The sequence below is a fragment of the Sminthopsis crassicaudata genome, chromosome 4, assembly GCF_048593235.1.
Source record: "Sminthopsis crassicaudata isolate SCR6 chromosome 4, ASM4859323v1, whole genome shotgun sequence".
NCBI lineage: Eukaryota > Metazoa > Chordata > Mammalia > Dasyuromorphia > Dasyuridae > Sminthopsis > Sminthopsis crassicaudata.
In genome coordinates, this window is record NC_133620.1 from 295,339,245 (window position 1) to 295,358,035 (window position 18,791).

General features: G+C 42.4%; 2 protein-coding genes across 3 annotated transcripts; one reads left to right on the forward strand and one right to left on the reverse strand.

Annotated features, from left to right (window-relative positions):
* Positions 1-282: 282 nt before the first annotated feature.
* SPAG7 (sperm associated antigen 7) lies at positions 283-10,198 on the forward strand. The gene is made up of 7 exons (XM_074264967.1): positions 283-437; positions 8,058-8,125; positions 8,351-8,439; positions 8,861-8,945; positions 9,079-9,168; positions 9,283-9,439; positions 9,643-10,198. The coding sequence occupies exons 1-7, from the start codon at positions 353-355 to the stop codon at positions 9,750-9,752; spliced, it is 684 nt and encodes a 227-aa protein (XP_074121068.1). The 5' UTR covers positions 283-352; the 3' UTR covers positions 9,753-10,198.
* Positions 10,199-10,939: 741 nt separating this feature from the next.
* ENO3 (enolase 3) lies at positions 10,940-17,083 on the reverse strand. Of its 2 annotated transcripts, none has more exons than XM_074264958.1 (12): positions 17,061-17,083; positions 15,919-16,029; positions 15,485-15,580; positions 15,276-15,334; positions 15,043-15,112; positions 14,779-14,912; positions 13,178-13,400; positions 12,869-13,066; positions 12,135-12,336; positions 11,440-11,548; positions 11,206-11,264; positions 10,940-11,095 (listed from the first exon to the last, which is right to left on the reverse strand). In XM_074264958.1, the coding sequence occupies exons 1-12, from the start codon at positions 17,062-17,064 to the stop codon at positions 11,026-11,028; spliced, it is 1,335 nt and encodes a 444-aa protein (XP_074121059.1). In that variant the 5' UTR covers positions 17,065-17,083; the 3' UTR covers positions 10,940-11,025. The 2 variants fall into 2 exon arrangements, with proteins under 2 accessions (XP_074121059.1, XP_074121060.1); XM_074264959.1 differs by lacking the exon at positions 17,061-17,083 and adding an exon at positions 16,716-16,804.
* Between the last annotated feature and the right edge of the window lie 1,708 nt (positions 17,084-18,791).

The window sequence follows — 18,791 nt, forward strand, 5'->3', positions numbered from 1 at the left end:
TTACAAAGTTGGGGGAGCGGGGTGGGGGGTGCGACTGCCAGGGTGCCCTCCGAGAGGAAGGGACCGGAATTGGCTTCAGAAACCTGGAGAGGGGGGAAGGAGGGTGGATGCAGCCTCGGGCATCTACATCGCCACTGCCCAAGATTCTTGGAGAAAGCGAGAAGCCCCTAGCCAATCTTCGGGGCAGTCCCTCCTTCCCCTTTAATAGGTAGGGCTATTGAACTGGAGAAGGACGTGGTGGGGTGGGGGTGGAGAGAGGAATGATTTTCCGCCTCCGGCAGTTTATTGTCTTAAAGGCGTTTCGTCATTCCCTTTAAGGCGGCAGTGCCGCCCCCACTTAGTCTCTTCCAAGATGGCGGACCTACTGGGCTCTATCCTGAGCTCGATGGAGAAGCCGCCCAGCGTCGGTGACCAGGAGACTCGCCGCAAGGCCCGAGGTAAGAAGCCCCAGTACGCACCCTGCTTCTATTTTACGGGAGTTCACTCCTTGCGCTCGGCCTGGCGCCCCCTTAACTCTGAAGACCCCCTGTTGGGCCCATCGGCGTCCCCTTGAAAACTCCATTGGACACCAGCTCTGTCAGTCAGCGATAGGGAGACGGCAATTGGTCCCATGCTTGTTTCTAGGCCCAGCTCTTTTTTCTTATCCTTCCCCTCCGCAGTCCTTTATTCCTATTAGTAGAAACACCCGCTTGTCTCTCTTCCCTTTCTCAAATGGCGAGCATCGATTGGTTAGCCGTGAACCAAGCCACACCCGTCCTCTTTCTCTCTATCCTGTGCTCCAATTGGTGGATGGACCCATTCTTCCGTTCTTTGCCTCAGTCAATCAATCAATCTACCTTTCATTGAACGCCCCCAATGGTCTCATTATTGTGCTGGGATCTGGGAATACAAAGACCTGGAAAGAAAGAAACCTACCTTCTAGTAACTTCCATTCTAAAGCGGAGGTTCCTGAAGAGTATATGTAAATACCTATGTAATATAAGAGGTAGGGAGCCTACTCCATTAAAGGAAGTATCTGAGTGTAAGTGTGGCCCGGCAAGGGTCGTAGTGCCCAAGGCTTCCCAGTCCTTAACCTGTTTACTTCTTCTGTAAAAGGTTATATTAATACCATCTACATCACCGGCTTTTCTTGAGGATCAAAAGTGCACGGTGTTCTTGCAAACCTCAGAATACAGGCTGTGACTTTTAGTGAAAGTTCCGATTATGTAGGGAAAAGGAGTATCCTCCTCTGGCAGTTCCCTATTATAAAAATCATAGATTGGTCCCCATTCTCAAATGCAAAGTGGTTCCAGAGGGAATGGCATTATTATATAATATTATATTATATTATATATTATTCCTTAAGAATAGTGCACAGATTTATATAGTCTGGAGCGAACTCCCTTCTTACCTCGGGGTCAGAGAATTGCTTTCTTTCAGGAAATCGAGAACAGTCATAGAGAGTGGTGATTGATTGGCACTATTCTTAAGGAACGGAGAGGCCAGTCTGACTAGATTAGAGAGAGAATCTTTCCCCCAAACCCTTCCCGCCTCCAAATTCACTACTGCCTAGGGCACTACATCCTCCCAATTTCTCAAGCTAACGATCAGGGTGCCATACTCAGTACCTCACTGTCTCTACTGTCCATCCCTCCTCCCCCCTTAATCCAATCTGTTGCCCAAGGACCATCCATCCATTTTACCTTTGTAACATCTCTCAAATATGCCCCCTTTCCTGCCACCACACCTGTGCAGGCCCTCATCACCTCACCTGTGTACTACTGCAATAACCTGCTTGTGGGTTTGTCGCCTCTAAGTCTCTCCCAATGTCAGTCTGCCCATCGGTCAGCCTCCAAAAATGATTTTCCTCAACTTCGAGTCCAACCCCATCACCCTCCTACTCAATATACTCTAGTAGTTCCCTGTCGAGTTGATCAAACACTAAAACCCACTGTATAATGATCAAAATCCTTTATAACCAACCCTTGCCCCCAGTCTTCTTGTACCTTTACAGCCCACCACGTATTTTCAATACATTCCACTTGTTAGTTTGAGCATTTTCTCTGGCTGTCTCTCATCCCTGGAATGCTTTTCTTCCTCATCTCTGCCTGAAAGCTTCCCAGACTTCCTTTAATTTCCAACTAAAATCCCATCTTCTACAGGAAGCTTTTCCCAACCCTTCTTAATTCTCGTACCTTCCCTTTCTTATTTTGTTTATCCTATATGTTTTTACATAACTTTTTGTTTGTCTTCCTCACTAGATTGTGAGTTCCTTGCTGAAGGGACTGCCTCTTTTTTCGTGTGAGTGTGTGTTCACTTAGAACAGACACAATAGGACTCTTATTTCTTGTCTAGAAAAATAGGAATAAAATACAACGAAACTAGAAAGAAAGATTGGGGCTAAGGCTATAAAAACTAAAACGAACTTATTTTATTCCAGGGGGAACCACTGGAATAGGAAAGTGAAATCATCCAATTTGGGTTTAAGGAAAATCACCATGGGAGCTGTGCGGAGTAGGAAAAGAGGAGGCAAGGAGTCTAATTAGGAGGTTGTTGAGACAGTATGTGAATAGAAAGGTTTTAGGTTCAAAATAAGTTGTGGAGGTAGAAATAGCAAAATTTGGAAATGGATTGGATATGAGGCAAAGTAAGGTGTCAAGGATGAAACAAGAGAAATATTGAATGATTGATTCCTCCCCAGAAGCAGTGAAGTTTAGAAGAAGAATGGGGGTGGAAAAAGATCATGAGTCATGTTTTGAACATGTTAAGTTTGAAATTTCTCCAGGACATCGTGTATGCAATGCCCAAAAAGTTGGTCATATGGGACAGAAGGTCAGGGTAGAGACAGGGGCTGGATATATAGATCTATAAAATATCTGCAGAAATGATCATTAAACCCATGGGAATTGAAGGTTACTAAGGGAGTGCTACAGAAGTGATCATAGAGGGTCATAGATTTTAGAAATGGGAAGAACTTTAGAGGACCCAGGGACCAGATTCCTCATTTTGTAGCTAAGTAAAGTTTGAATACTTGCCCAGGGTAATAGAGTTAGAAAGTAGTCTGAAGTGAAATTTGAACGAAGGCCCCTGACCACAAGTCGGGGCAAGTGTGCTCCTGGGCGCACGTCCTTAATATTAATGCAGCAAAGGTCAAAAGGATGAAGAATGAGAAAATGCCATAAATGTTATCAGCCGAGAGCTGTTGGAATGATGAGCTCAAACGCCAGACCGAAAAGGCTGAGTGAGGGCAGAGAAAGCACAACCCATAAATGGTTGGAGCTTTTCTGAAAGTTTGGCTGAGAGAGGAAAGATAGCTGAAAGCTCCTGGAGAGCGGGAGGCGGTAGGAAGCCCGCCGCGCGGAAGAGGTAGACAATCAGGAGCGGAGAGGATCAGCCAATGGCGGGATCTTCCGGAGAAGGGTCTAAGGAAAAAAGTGAGAGGATACGTCGAGAGTTTTAGAGTGAAGAAAGGAGAAGCTGGTCTTCCTTTCCTTTTTAGGATCTGCCTGTCTAGGAACAGAGCAATTCTATTGGCTCTCTCCTGCTATCTGTCCATTTGAATTGAACTCTGCTCTCCCCGCCCTTTGCCCCTATGGATCCTATTGGCTGAATTTCCTTCGATGCCTATCTGTAACGTGTGTGTGTGCGCGCGCGCGCGCGCGCTTGCTTTCTTATAATGTGAGCTGGAAGGAACCTGGTCGTGCTGTGGGGGAGACTCTTTAACTCCCCCCAGGCTGTTTTGCTGTGCTGGACTGGGCGTGGCAAGCACCTCGGCGAGGCCCTCTAGGCTCCCCATACTTCTCCACAGACTTGAGATCTTGACTGTCGTCATCTCAGAGCACTCCCATTTCTCTTACAAATTTACTTTCTCTCCCCTGCCGTCCTCCCCACGCCAGAGACAATAGAAAATGTTCATCGGGAACACTCTGACATTTATATTGTCCCCTCAGAGGGGAGAAAGTCCGCACAACCGGAGCTTGATTTTTTTTCCTAAACCTTTTCCCAAGCCTCACTTTTTCAGTTCTCCCAGCCATCACTCAGTGGAAATTTCATAATAACCATTTTTGATTCTTCTTTCTGTTTCAGGTTCCACATCCAAACATTTCCCACCTCCACAAGACCTCTTGCATCCATCCCGTGATTTAACTGCTCTCATTTGAAGTTTTGTTGTTACAACCTCCAGATTCATAACTTTGGTTTATTCTTATTCTTCCCTTTTCCTCAACACCCTTGTTTAGGTTTTTTTATTCTGCTTTCATAAGTTATTTGGAATATCGTTTTATCTGGATTATTACAATAGCTTCCTAATTGGACTCCTGGTACATCTTTCACAACACTGCTAAAATGATTTTCTAAAGCATAGTTCTAACCATGCCACTCATTTTCTATTTTTATTTTCTCAAAAATATTTTATTTTGCTGAATACATGGAAAGATCGTTTAAAACATTCATTTTTGTAAACCTTTGTGTTCCAATTTTTCTCCCTTCCCTTACTTCTCCCCTCCCCAAGATAGCAAGCTGATATAGATTAAGTTAAGCATGTGCTATCCTTTTAAAACATATTTCCATATAACTACAATAAAGAAACAAATAAAAAATTGAAAATACTATGCTTCAATCCACAATCAGTCTCTGTAGTTCTCTGTCTGTCTGGATGTGATTTTATGCTGCTCATTTTCTGCAGTTTCTTCTTGCCTCTAAAATAAAATACAGATTCCCCTATCTTGCATAGTTCCTGGCACACTAGTAAGCTTTTAATAAATACTTGTTAATTACCATTCCCTAAACTTGGCAGCTGTTTGCTTTTCTTCCTCCCTTCTCTTTTTTTTTTTTTTTTTTTAACAATCCTTTGCTATAATATCATAACCCGAACCCACAGAAAAGTCAAAGAAGTCTGTTATGGGGTGGTAAAAAACTGTTGGTATAGCATTTGCAACTTTGTTCCTATAGAACTAACTGTTCCATGTGATATTAAAGTTTTCCATGAAGTCATGTTTTCCTTAAGCTGATTAGTTCAGGAAATTGAAAATATGGAAAGAGACCTCATGTCTCATTTTATAGAGAAGGAAGCAAAGGCTTGAAAGTAGAGGGAAAATTGCAACTTTAAAATTGAATGACCTGAAAAGCATCTCAAACTCAACATTTCCAAAAGAGAACTCATTATCTTTCCTCTAAAATCACTTTTCTTCCAAACTCTATTTCTAAGATGCCAGTTTATAACCATGGTGTTGTGCTCAATTCCTCATTTTCCTTCACCTAAATTATCTAGCCCTGGTAGTTTGTAAGCTTCATAGAATCTCTTGACTTTAAATCCTTAGTTCAGGCTTTCATTATTTCTTGCTCCAAATCCCAATGGCTCCCAGTTTTCTTTTGAATACAAGCTCCTCTGTTTTGCTTTTAAAACCCTTTACCATGTGGCCCCATTCCATCTTTCCAGCCTCATTGTATTATTCCTCTTCCTGTACTCCAGGGTTTTGGACTAACCATCCTTCATTCTGGCATGTATTCACCCCTTACTATCACTTCATAATGCCCTTCTCATCCTTTACAATGAATTTAAAGTACCATTTTCTACATAAAGTCTTTTCTGATTTCTCATTCCTCTAATATTGCTTTTCCTTCCCAACTACATATTTTTTTCTAACAACAGAATATGGGAAGGGTTGTTTCATTCTTTCTGTCTGTATATTTGTATTTAAGCCTGGCACATAGTAGGCCTTTAATAAATGCTTGTTGAGTGTCCAAGATTATGCTTCTGGTTAATGGCAATGCCAGGACTAGAACTTAGGTCTCCTGAATTCAGATTCTTTCTATTGCTTTCTAGAATGAAAGTTGAAAGATAGACTGAAAAAAGCAGGGATGAATACTGAGTCATGTGAAATACACATTAGAATGCTAGAGAAGAAAAGGATCATGATAATTTTAGATATTTTTTAGACATTTGTTTTCAGAGTTAAGTTGCCAAGCTGACTCCTTATAGATCAACAGGGAAAACTTCTCGATTTAATCCAAATAGATTATAAGATTTTTGAGGACAGGAACTATGTGTAATATATATAGTAATAGCATTTATATAATACTTTATAGTATTCAAAGCATTGCAAATATGATCTCATTTCTTCCCAGGGTTGTTCATACAACAACCCAGAGAGGTGAGTGTTCTTACTATCCTGATTTTATAGAATCATTCCCATCCTGACTGTGATAATGGATAGGTTTCTGAATATCTCGTGTCCCAGGAAACTCTTTTAAGAGTAAATTGCTGTAAATAACTATGGACATGTATACATATATTATATTTAACTTATACTTTAACATATTTAACATGTATTGGTCAACCTGCCATCTGGGGGAGGGGGTGGGGGGAAGAAGGGGAAAAGTTGGAAATAAAGGTTTTGCAATTGTCAGTGCTGAAAAATTACCCATGTATATATCTTGTAAATAAAAAGCTATAATTTAAAATAATAATAAAATAATGCAATGGAAAAAAACAAAAATGAGTAAATTGATGTGAAGGTGACAATCCCAGTATTGGTAACTGAAGTGTCCTCCATGGGAGGAAATTTAAGGAAGTTTGAGAATTAAGTCCTGCAAAATATCCATTTTATAAATAAACAAACTGAAGTGACTTAGAATTAGAAGAGATCTTAGATACTATTTAATCAAATCTTTTCATTTTACAATTGAAGAAACCAAGGCTGAAGTGGCTTTCTTGAGATCCACTTGAGATTGCACAGAGGCAGAATTTGAACTTAGATCTCATATGTTGCTATAGATCTAACAAGTTCGTATCCCCAGCCTCCGAGCCTTATTTCATATTCGGCTTTTTCACCCACTATATGCAGCTAGAGTACATTCCTGGCTGTTGCTGGCACTGTTCCATCTCTTACATATGCATTTGCACAAGCTGCCAAAAGTATCCTTTCCTTCTCTTGACCTCTCAATCCTTTTTTTTTTTTTTTTTTTTTTTTTAATCCTTCCCTTTTCCCTTCTAAATTACTCTTCTCTTTACTTAAATCTGTATATGTTAAATCCTCCCTAGTAAAATATAAAGTCCTGAAGGGCTTTCTCGTGTATAACTTAACATTTCACACAATAGTTGCGTAATAAATATCAGTTAATTAAATATCCCCAGTGGTGAGTGAATCAGCTTTTTGTCAAATAGGTAGTTTTTCCCTAAAACAGAAACTCTTAACCTTTTTTGGTGTCATAGACCCCTTTGGAAGTCAGAAATATGTCTGTCACCTATATTCATAATTGAAGGAAGTGCTATATTTCAGGTAGAGGTTAGTGAAAACAAAAATGTCACATTTTTTTCCCATCCAACTGCTAAAATTTATCTATGATCTCTGCCTAACTCCTACCTCACATATAGAATCAGAATTATTAATTCTGATGTGATTAGCACAGAAATTCCCAAAGCACTAAAGAAGACAGCAGAGGCCTGAGATTTATCCCTTATCTGAACAAGAATCTTTAAAAACATAACAAATAATTATTCAGCCTTTACTTGAAAACCTTCGAGGAAGCCCCACTACCTCCTAGGATATCACACATACACACTCACACTCTCTCTCTTTCCCTTCCTTCCTCCCTCCCTCCCCTACCCCTTCCTGGGGAACAGTGCAGGAAAAGGGAATGTTGCATTTTTGTTATCAGATTTTTAAAATGTATTTCTTGGATTTGCTGACTTTTTGCTGTCTTCTTCCTCTTATTTTTTGTTTTTTCTTTAAAAATATTTTTTACTAAATGGATTGACCTAGGAGGGGATTGGGAGGGAGGTGCAGGGGGAAATTTATTAGATTTAAAAACAAAAAAATGACAATCAAAATTTCAGATTACTGTATAGTTCAGCTCAAGCCCCACCTTCTAACATGAAAGCCGTTCCCCTCCAAATCATCTTGTATCTATTTTGAATATACCTACTTGTATATGTGTGTGTGTGTAAAAATTCCTTACAGAGGGATTATTTAACTTTCATCTTTGGATCCCCAGCCCCTGACAGAGTTCCTGGTGGTTGGTGATTGGTAAACAGTTCTTCATTGATTGATTACTCAGAGCCTCTTTCTCACTCCTAGAACAGGCTGCTTGCTTGAAGAAATTGCAGGAGCAGGAAAAGCGTCAGAAAGTGGAATTTCGAAAGCGGGTACGTGTGGCAAGAAAGATAGAAAGTAAATTTTGGGAGGAACTCCTTAAGTTTCAGAATTGGGAGGCTGGGTTGAATTTCTAGGAGAAAAAGAACCTTGAAGAACACTGGGTATGAGGAGCAGTAAACCTGGAAGTGTAGCTGGTTCCATTTGAGTGCAGTAGGATGGGAGTGGAAAGGAATACCCTCATCTTATGGCTTCTCTCTTGTCCACTTCTTCCCAAGATGGAGAAAGAGGTTTCAGATTTCATCCAGGACAGTGGTCAGACCAAGAGAAAGTTCCAGCCAATGAACAAGATTGAGAGGAGTATATTGTGAGTGAAGGGGCTGAGAGAATAGGGGTGGAGGTGGAGAAGTGGGGCAGGACACTTGGGGAGGCAGTTATGGTGAGAGAATTAGATGTGGAGTCAGAATGCCTGATTCTAGTCACTTGTCAATTTTGTGATCACGGGCAGGTTCCTTTAAGGTTTCACTTCAGTTTCTTCATTTGTCAGGAGCATCAAATGAGAAATGTGAGATAAATTATAAACAGTAAAACTCTATAAATGTAAGATTATTATTGTGATTATTATTAGAGATTAAGGTAAAGGTGGAAAGAAATAGCAGAGGGGAAAAGAATCCTTTTGTAGGGGCAAGGGGATGGGAGGAGTGGGGGAAGGGGGTGACAAACCCTCCCAGATCCTCTGCTATTCTCGCCCTTCCATGCACATTCATTCTCCCTCTTCCTCAACCCAGACATGATGTTGTGGAGGTGGCTGGCCTGACATCGTTCTCTTTTGGGGAGGATGATGAATGTCGATATGTCATGATCTTTAAGAAGGTGAGAAAGACCTCCTTTTCTTCTCTCCTACTTCTTCAATCTACCATTCCTTTTCTCAGGAGGTCAGGGGACAGGCCTGTTTGGATCAAGGTGGAACCTTGACACTGATTATATCATGTCCTTTATTCCTAAGGAGTTTGCACCCTCTGATGAAGAGCTCGATTCATACCGCCGTGGGGAGGAGTGGGATCCACAGCAGGCAGAGGAGAAACGGAGACTTAAGGTAAAATAATTGACTCTGCCAGTTGTAGACTCTCTCCAATCCCTGTTCTCCATATGGGATCTAGTTATCAGACTTTTAACCCCAAAATCCACTTCCTCCCACTCTCCCCTTTAGGAGCTAGCCCAGTGGCAGGAGGAAGAAGCTGCCCAGCAGGGCCCTGTTGTCGTGAGCCCTGTGAGTGACTACAAAGACAAATACAGTCACCTCATTGGGAAAGGGGCCGCCAAGGATGCTGCCCATATGCTACAGGCCAATAAGACCTATGGCTGTGGTAAGAGGATGGGAAGCGATGGTGGATGGGGTAGATGGGGTGAAGTGAGGGAGAAACAAGGGGAAAAGGAAAGAGATTTGGAATTAAGGGAAATTTAGGGCTCTGGATAGTTTGGTTTATAAGGGCAGTGATGGCAGGATAGAAAGCTGAGTACTAAGAGAATTCTTAGTCCCTTCACATTCCTCCTTTGCTCCCATTCCTAGTTCCAGTAGCCAATAAGAGGGACACACGCTCCATTGAGGAGGCCATGAATGAGATCCGTGCCAAGAAACGCCTTCGTCAGAGTGGAGAGGAAGGGACTCCCAGCTCCTAGGTCCTTTGTCTTTCTATCTCTTCCCCCTTACAACACCCCTGTGGCTTTGAAAAGGGGGAATGGGGACATGAATGAAGTTGCAGGCACTACAATGCTACCTTATCTTGACTTCTGATGACCATGTCAGGGGTTGACTTCTGACCACCACCACCATCCCCAATGGAACCATTAAGATGGGGAGATGAGTATGGAGGCTCTCCTCCAGTAATCTGGTCTGAGTGATTTTAGATTTTTTAAATGTTGGGTATATGGGGTACTTGAATGAATGTCCTTTCAATTTCCCCTAAAAGATGTGACAGAATGTAAGAGTGAATATTTAATCTATATTATCCTCCTTTTTCCTGGGGGTATTTCTCTTCCCTCAAAGCTAAGGGTAACTTTATGCTCAATAAACACCGTTTGACCCCATGTGCTGTTTCGTGCATGGGGCAAACCACATATCTGAATCCTTGCTGGGAGTGACTTGAGTATGAAAGAAAGGCAAGGACCCTAAGACAAGGATGTTTGCTTTGGGGAGAGGGTCAGACACTGGAATTAGAATTTTTGGAATTTAAAAAAAAAATCCCTTTACATTCTCTTGATTTAACCAATGAGAAAAATGGATCCCAGAGAGGTAAAGTTGACTTGCCAAGATCACATGGGGAATTAGTGGCAAGAGCTGAGACTAGGACCTTCAGGTTATATCCTATATAACTCTTGAAGTCACATTGCTTATTTTGCTCAGGTGATCTTTCTCTGATAGCTATATAAAATACACCTCACTTCTATGACCAATAACTTCTCTCAGGGTTTTATCTGTCTTATCCCTCTCCCACTCCCCCCCCCCCCAAGATAGCTTTATATCCTGTCTCCTTCCTATAGCCCAGCCCAAATTTCCTCTCTGACCAACCTTTGTTTTTTCCTTCTTCCCTGGTGCTCATTTATGCAGGGCTTTGATTTAGGAAGTGATTGCACATTTGTCATCTTATTTGATCCTTACAACAGCCCCAGGAGGTGGCTAGTACATATATTATTACTTCCATTTTACAAATGAGGAAGCAGGCTAAGGGGAAGGTCTATATGACCTTCCTCAAATCTGCTGCCTACAAGTTTATAGTCTTTTTATTCCCTGGTGCTGCTGCTTCCTTTTCAACACATAAGTCTTTTGTTCCTGCTTAGGATCCCAAACCATGACACCCTAGACATTCTTGCTGTCCAAAGTACTTTATTGAAAGGAGTGATGGAGATAATGATGGACTCAAATGCCTCTGTTGATCAAGGACATTTCTTCCATTTACTTGGCCTTGGGATTACGGAACTTCCGCCCAGCAAAGACAGCCTTGTCTCCAAGTGCTTCCTCAATCCTAAGGCAGGAATAAAACAGCAGTGAGAATGGCTACTCCTTGCTCTACTTCTGTCTCACTTTTCCCTTACACAGCCCTAAGCCCTCTAATCCCCTGCAGCACTGGGGTACCTCATGAGCTGATTGTATTTAGCCAGACGCTCAGAACGACAAGGAGCCCCAGTCTTGATCTAATGGAATGAAACATAGAAGGAAAGTCACAGACTCATGTGGAAATGTTCCACAATCCAGTGACTGGGGACAGATTGGCAAAGAGAAAATTCAAGAATGGATAAAACCTCCAGAAGATTTGGATAGATAGGCTTTGGTGGCCAGAAGGAGATGAGGGGATATGCAATTCCCTACCTGGCCAGTACAGAGTCCCACCACTAGATCGGCTATGAAGGTGTCTTCTGTTTCTCCAGACCTATGGCTGACCATCACTCCCCAGCCGTTAGTTTGTGCCAGTTTGCAACTAAAGAGAAAGGAATCCTGCCTCATTACAGTGGAAAGAGCATTGGCTCTGGAGTCAGAGGACTTGGGTTCAAACTCTGCCTCTTGATACCTAATATCCTTACCCTGGGCAAGATCAATCTCCCTTGTTTTAAATTTTCTCATCTCAAAAAAATAGGAAATTGGACTAGATGGTTTGAGATCCTTTCTAGCTCTAGAACTGTGATCCAATGATCGCTTTGGTTTGAACCCAATTCATTCATCCAGCATTTTTAAAATATGTAGTTGATTGAACTTAATTGGGGGAGAGAAGCAATGGGTAGCGAGTCACGTGTACATAAAACATATTTTGGGTTCTTGACAGGGGTGAAAGTAATGAGGAAATGATTGCTGATCTTATGGTAAAGAGTAGGAAGCAAAAGTTTTTGGATTTTTAAAACCTTGATTTTTCCCAGTAAAGCTTCTGGATAGAGGGAAATAATACTAATATTATTATATTAGGGATATATATTATTATTATATTAGTAGGGGAGAATAACTCATTAATGGATGAATTCCTAGAGCATAAGGGGATTCCCACCTCCCTCCAGTGTACACTGGGAACTCACGCCTGGATGGATTCAGTGACAGAGCCAATCTGGTTGACTTTCAGTAAGAGGCAGTTACAGGCTCGCTTCTCTACAGCTTGGGCAATGCGCTTAGGGTTGGTGACAGTGAGGTCGTCACCTACGATCTGGATATCAACTCCAGAAAGAAATGAAGTCCAGGTGGCCCAGTCATCCTGATCAAAGGGGTCTTCAATGGAAACCACTGTGTGGAGAATGAAGGAAAAGAGAGTTAGAAAAAGAACAGAGAGGTGTTCTGATCAAGCAGAAAAAGTAGTGGATCTATGCGACATCCTAGGTTCAACTCATAGTTCTACCTCTGTGCATGAACAAGGGGGTAAGAACAATGGGTTTCAATTCAGAAGATCTGTATTGGGAACCCCATTTCTGTCTCTCAATATGGGAGTAACCCTGGGCAAATTATTTTAATTTTCTTAAGCTTATTTCCTTTTCTATAGACAAAGAATATTGAATTAAATGAGGTCCCCTCTAATTCTCAATTTAATGATTTATGAGCCTGAGTTTTCTCACCTGAAAATGAGTGTTGGAAGAAAAGTTCTTTGTAAGCCTTAAATCACTAAAGATGTGAACTATTATTATTAGGTGTATTATTGAGACCACTGGGATCAAAGAAAAGACAGTAGAGAGAAAACAAATTAGGGAAGAAAAGAGGCAAGGGAATGGAGCTCCTGAGTTCCGTAAAGGGAAAGGGAAGATGGGGTCCTTGAGTCCCTCACCAGGATAGTTCTTGATGAAGCTCTTATATAGCTCCCCCAGCTTCTCCCCAGAGATATACCGGGCAGGATCATCAGGAGATTTGAAGTCAAGATCATATTTTCCATTTCGGTAGAACTCAGAGGCAGCAACATCCATGCCAATCACCACCTTGTCTGGGTAACCAGCTGCTTGGATGGCTGTTTTCAGTAACTCCAAGGCTGAGAGTAAAGGGGAAATTAAAGGAATAGTATCCCAGTCTATCCTGTTTCTCCCCTGTTCCATTTATGGATCCATTCTTTCTTTCCCCCCTCTTCACCCTATTGACTGACCTTCATTGTTCTCCAAGATGTTGGGGGCAAACCCACCCTCGTCTCCTACATTTGTGGCATCTTTCCCGTACTTAGCCTTGATGACACCCTTTAGGTGATGGTAAACTTCAGCCCCAATACGCATTGCCTCTCTGAATGATGCAGCCCCCACGGGCAGGATCATGAACTCTTGCATAGCCAACTTGTTTCCAGCATGGGATCCTCCATTGATTACATTGAAGGCCTAGGGGAAATTAAGTGGATGGAGGTTCAGATCTGATCACAGTGGGAGAAAGGGAGGGAGATAAGGCTAAGGACTGTAGCATGAGGATAGACTTGAGCTATAGAGAGCAGACTGGACATTAGATTCAAAAGACTTCCCTAACAGGAATTTAATTCATTGATTCAGGAGGAAACTCTTTAAAACATGGCCCCTGTTCTCAAAAAGCAAACAGCCCCTTTGTACAAATGGGAAAAAATTTAGCCAACTGGTTCTCTAGTTGGTTCTACCTTTACCACATATCTTAAGTGCATCCTAATACCACCATTATTTGTTCATCTACTTTCTCAGACCTTCACTTGCCTCTCAGCCCCATCTCCCTTCATCCGCCATTCCATTTTTTCGCAACTTCAAATTTAATAATATGCAGTTTTCTTGATGTAAGTGCACTCTTTACACAACTTCTAAAATCATCTGAAGCAAAATTCTATTTAAAAATCTTTAATGGCTCACTATCCTATTTTATAGAACACAAACTCCTTATCTTTCACTTAAGGCTGTCTACCATTCGGCTTCAACATATTCCTAGCCTTTTTAAACATTAGTATTACAAAATGTGATGACCAAATGTCCTGTGAAATAATATTTCTTGTAGCTTTAGGCATATGATGATCCATTCTTTTAACTCCTTTGTTCAGTCTGCATTACAAAGATCCTCCTCTCCTGTTTTCTCTCCACTCCCATCTTATAATACATTCTTTCCATATTTTTACCTATTGAAATCAGGATTATAAATTTAGAGCTGGAAGGAAATCAATTTCCTCAGAAGGAAATTCTTGTACCTAGCTCAGGTACTACCTCTTCCAAGGGTGGATATATATATATACATATTGACACAGCTACTATTCTATGCTGGGAAGGGTGTTTTGTTTTGTTTTGTTCCCATTATTACATTCTACCTTGTATTATTCCTATTTGTAGTTTATATGAGTTCTCCCTTATTATCCTCTAAAGTCACTGACAACAGGATTATGCTTCCTTGCATTTCTGTATCCTGAGTGCCTGGCACAATGCCTTGGACCTAAGTAGGAGCTTAATAAATTTGTTGATTTGAAGTTAGACTCCAACTGAGGTATGAGTGATCCAGACTGTACCAAAGACTTCAGGAAGTAGGATGAGACTTAAGGAAAGACTTTGAAGATGATTATCCTTGGAGACAGGACAGAGAGGTGAGCTACAAAGCACCACAGAGAAGGAGGCTATATTTTAGAAAATGGTTCCTGTGGTTAGTGAACTAAGTTCTAGACTTTCTGAAGATTTTTAATCCTTGAAAAGGGGGGAAACTGTCTTAAGGCCAAGTTGAAAGGAATGTGATCAGGTCCCAGGGTCAAGAAAAGCTAACCGGTACTGGTAGCACAAGTTCTGGGTTCCCAGCAAGGTCCGCGATGTGTCTGTAGAGGGGAACCCCCTTCTCTGCTGCTCCTGCTTTACACACAGCCAGAGACACACCCAGGATTGCATTGGCCCCAAATTTAGCTGTAGAGAAATCAATGATGTGAGAGACTTCTTTACTTGAAATGTAAATTTTCTCCCCTCCAAACCCCTCTCCCATTGGGAATGGGGTTATTTTCTGTGGTTCCTTCCCCCTTAAAGTCCCCTTACTCACATTTGTTCTCTGTTCCATCAAGTTCAATCATGAATTTATCAACTTTTTCTTGATCCACAACACTTAATTTCTGGATGAAAGAAGAATATGAGACAAAAACCTAGTAAGATTGAAGGCCATGATTGAGCCATCCTTAGACAAGGACCCATGAGGCTCAGAAAGGGGAAAGTACCAGGAGTAGGGATGAGTAAGGACAGATTTGAGGGATTTCTGGCAGTCCTCTTGACACTTACCTTCTCCAGTAAAGCAGGGGCTAAAGTTTTATTGATGTGTTCCACAGCCTTAAGCACTCCTACAGAAAAAAAGCAGTTGGGGATCAATAAGGTTCTGATTTCTTAGATTAGAGACTTTTAAATTCAACACTGGAGTACTGGGTACTGTATTCTGCCCACTCTCCCACTTCTCCCCAAACAAATACATTCTCTTTAGAGTGATATTTGACCTTTCCCCAGGTATCTGCTTTTGTCTCCATCTCTCAGCTCCAGAGCTTCATAAATCCCAGTGGAGGCCCCACTGGGTACAGCAGCTCTGAATCGGCCTGAGGAATAAGAGGTAGAAATGAGTTAATACTACTCCCCTCTCAGAACCCTAGTGGAAAGAACCCTAGATTTCTAGTGCCCCAAAACAAAGCAAGAAGAAATGGGGACAAAGGGATAAATATACCTCATTCCTATGTCCTGGGGGCAGGAGAAGTGGTTAGCTGAGAAGTCCAGGGTTTGGGTGATGAGGGGACTCAGTTTAGTTCAAGTTTGGATTATACCAAGAAGGGGTAACAGGGATATGTATATTATAGAATTCAAGATGGGCTATGAAAGGAGAAGTCAAAAATATTTGTAATTGGAGATATATATGAAGATATTCAGGCTCCCTTCTCACCTTTGGCTGTGTGTAGATCCACCTCCACTGTGGGGTTCCCCCTGGAATCTAGGATTTCTCTTGCAAAAATCTTCTGCATTGCCATGACTGCAGACTTTTTCAGTGGGGAAGCTTTTAAAGGACAAAAAAAAAAAAAAAAATCAAAGCCTCCCAAACCTCCCATGCCCTTTAAGTCTTTCCCCAAGCCAGGAAGGCAGGTGCTGATACTAAAAATAGCCTAGAGAAAGGTCATAGAGCAGAGAGGCCCAGCTTTCTTTCCTTACTCAGAACTCCCAACCCCCTACCAATTTATGCTAGAAAATATTTTCTTTTAATTGCCTCTTCCAATCTCTTTCATCTCCCTCCAACCTTCTCAGGCTCTTTCCCTTTATTTCATTTCCATTATCCTGCTACTCTACCCTTGTCCCCACCTCCAGGTCCTCAATACCATAACTTTTAATTTGCTGAGTTCCTTATACTACTTAGTTTAACCCTTAGTTCTTGCTCTCTCCCAGCCTTGTTTTTCTCCTCTCTCCTCATCCTATCTTCCCCTCCCCACTCACTTTACTCCACACATTCCTCCTCATCATCCTCATGTCCTTAACTTACCCTGTCTCCCTTTCCTTTGTCCTATCCTCTCCAAAGCCTTATGTCCTTTAGCCTCTTCCCCCATTCAGCTGTCTGTCCATCCCTTCCAACCTCCTTATTCTCCAGCCTCTCCCCAACCTATGGCTATGAATTACAACTTAGCATACGGGGTGGGGGAAAGAATCTTGCTCCTGCTCTACCAATCTATAATGGGGCCTGAGAAGTCTCACCACAGCTGGAGTTCCTTGGGCTAGGTCTTAGGGTACCGATTGCTGCTGGGACAGTGTCGGGCTATCACTCCTAAGCCAGGCATTTATTACTGATCCCGCCCCCTCTGTTTAGCCCCTCCTCTATCTACTCATACCCAGCTTAGTGACTGGCAGCCAACAAATTGCCCACCAAAGGCAAATTCTTAGTCCCCAAGACACTCCTCCAACCCCCACAGATGCTGTGCCCTCCCCCAAAAAGTCATTCTCTCAATTTCACCCCCCAAGAAGGGGGCTCAGCTGAAGGGGGGGAGAGGGGAAGAGGGGAAGGGAGGCGGGCCCAGTGCAGGTATTAAGCCTTTCTCTTACCCATTGCCTGGGTTGAATTTCCAGCAGCAAAGGTTAAAGATGGACCTTTAGGAAAGGGCAAATGGGTAACCTGAGCCTCTACCCCTTGATGCATAGACTGCTCTGGGGTCTTGGGGGAGGGGAGGCTCTAGCTTCATCCACTTGCTGATAAGATAGCAATGTCAGTTGTTGGATTTAAAACTTGAGGAGAATTTGGGAGGGTTGAGGGTCTGGCCCAAAGACCTCAGTATGAACACAGATTTTTGCCATCAATGAAGTACAAAAGATGCTCTTTAGATCCTTAAAACTGCTGATCTTCAAGGATCGTTTTCCAAAGAAGAGGAGCCCCGGACTTTCCACACAGTACAAATTTAAAGACAGACCTTTGTAGACTTCAGTCTGTCTCTTCCCCTCTCTATTTACCTCTTATTTTATCTCCTCGTTTCTCCATTGAAATCTTATCCTGGGTCCTTGTGTCTTTGTATTAAATCTCTTTTCTGTCATATGTATGTATGTGTGTGTACATATACATACATATATATATAATTTATAGCATTTCTAAATGTCTTTCTCCACCTGAATCTCTTCCTGTCTCCCTCTCTGTCCCTTAGTATTATCTATGTCCATCTGAATCTCCCCAAGTTTAGTTCCAATATAGGCTTACTGAACAACCTAACAGTGATGCTGTTGAGATTCCTACATTGGGAAGTTGGACTTTGATAATCTTTGAGGTTCCTTCCAAAATCAAAGACTGTATAATTTGGAATGTACTTGTTCTGCTGTGCCTCAACAATACTGCCTCTTGAATTTTCATCCTGCCATATCCTAGAGTTCTAGCTTTGTGCCAGAAGACCCAAATTTAAGTTTTGATGCTACCATTTTTTAAACTTCAGTTTCCTCAACCTTTCTGCTTCGTAAGCTATGGTGCCATGACATACTTAGGGGTCTATTTCTTGGCAACGTTTGTTTTTGTCTCTGAATATTTTTATTAGTTTCCTCTTGTCTATTTCCAAATCTCTCTATTCTTGGCCTCCCTTTATCAAGTTTCTGTCTTCCAGTATTAGTCTGTGCTAGTGCCCACTACTTCTGAATCAATCTTTGTAAACATCTCCCGGTCTCTTACTCTTTCTCGAGTCTGTCTTTCGTCCCTCATTCTATCCTTGTACCTCTTTGTGATTGTTTCGTTCTGCTTCTGAGGCCTTAAATCTTTTAACTTTACCAAATCTGAAGCTTTCAGCCTCCGGTTTCTCTAAAGGAGCCTCTGCCCCTGGGTTTGCTCAAGGTTCCCTCCCTTATTAGTAGGAAGGAGAGCAGTAAAGCGTGTTTGCAGGAGAAAAAGCACACAGCCCGGCTGGGAGTAGGTAGAGTCTCCTCCCAGCCGAGAGCTTTTCCCCCAGGCGCCGGGGAGACTCACACTGGGTGATGCACCTCCCTCGCAGCCCGGGTCTGCGCCTTCCTATAGTCGGTCTGACTCACTTAGGTCTCGGGCTTCTTTCTCCCCACAATCCCTTTTCCATCTATACCCAAAGTCGACCTCACTTATCTCACCCGAACCCTCCCTCCCAGTCGTTTATCTCCCAAAATCTGCGCCTCCTCCCCACCCCTCCGGTCATTTTCTGCCTCGCCCTCCCGTGAGTGCAGGCGTGGGGGAAGGGGGAAAGGGGAAGGGGGAGGGGAAGGAGCTCGGGGAAAAGAGGCAGAGGTCAGGCGATCTGGTGAGATGAGTGCCTGCCACGAGCTATAGAATCCGGC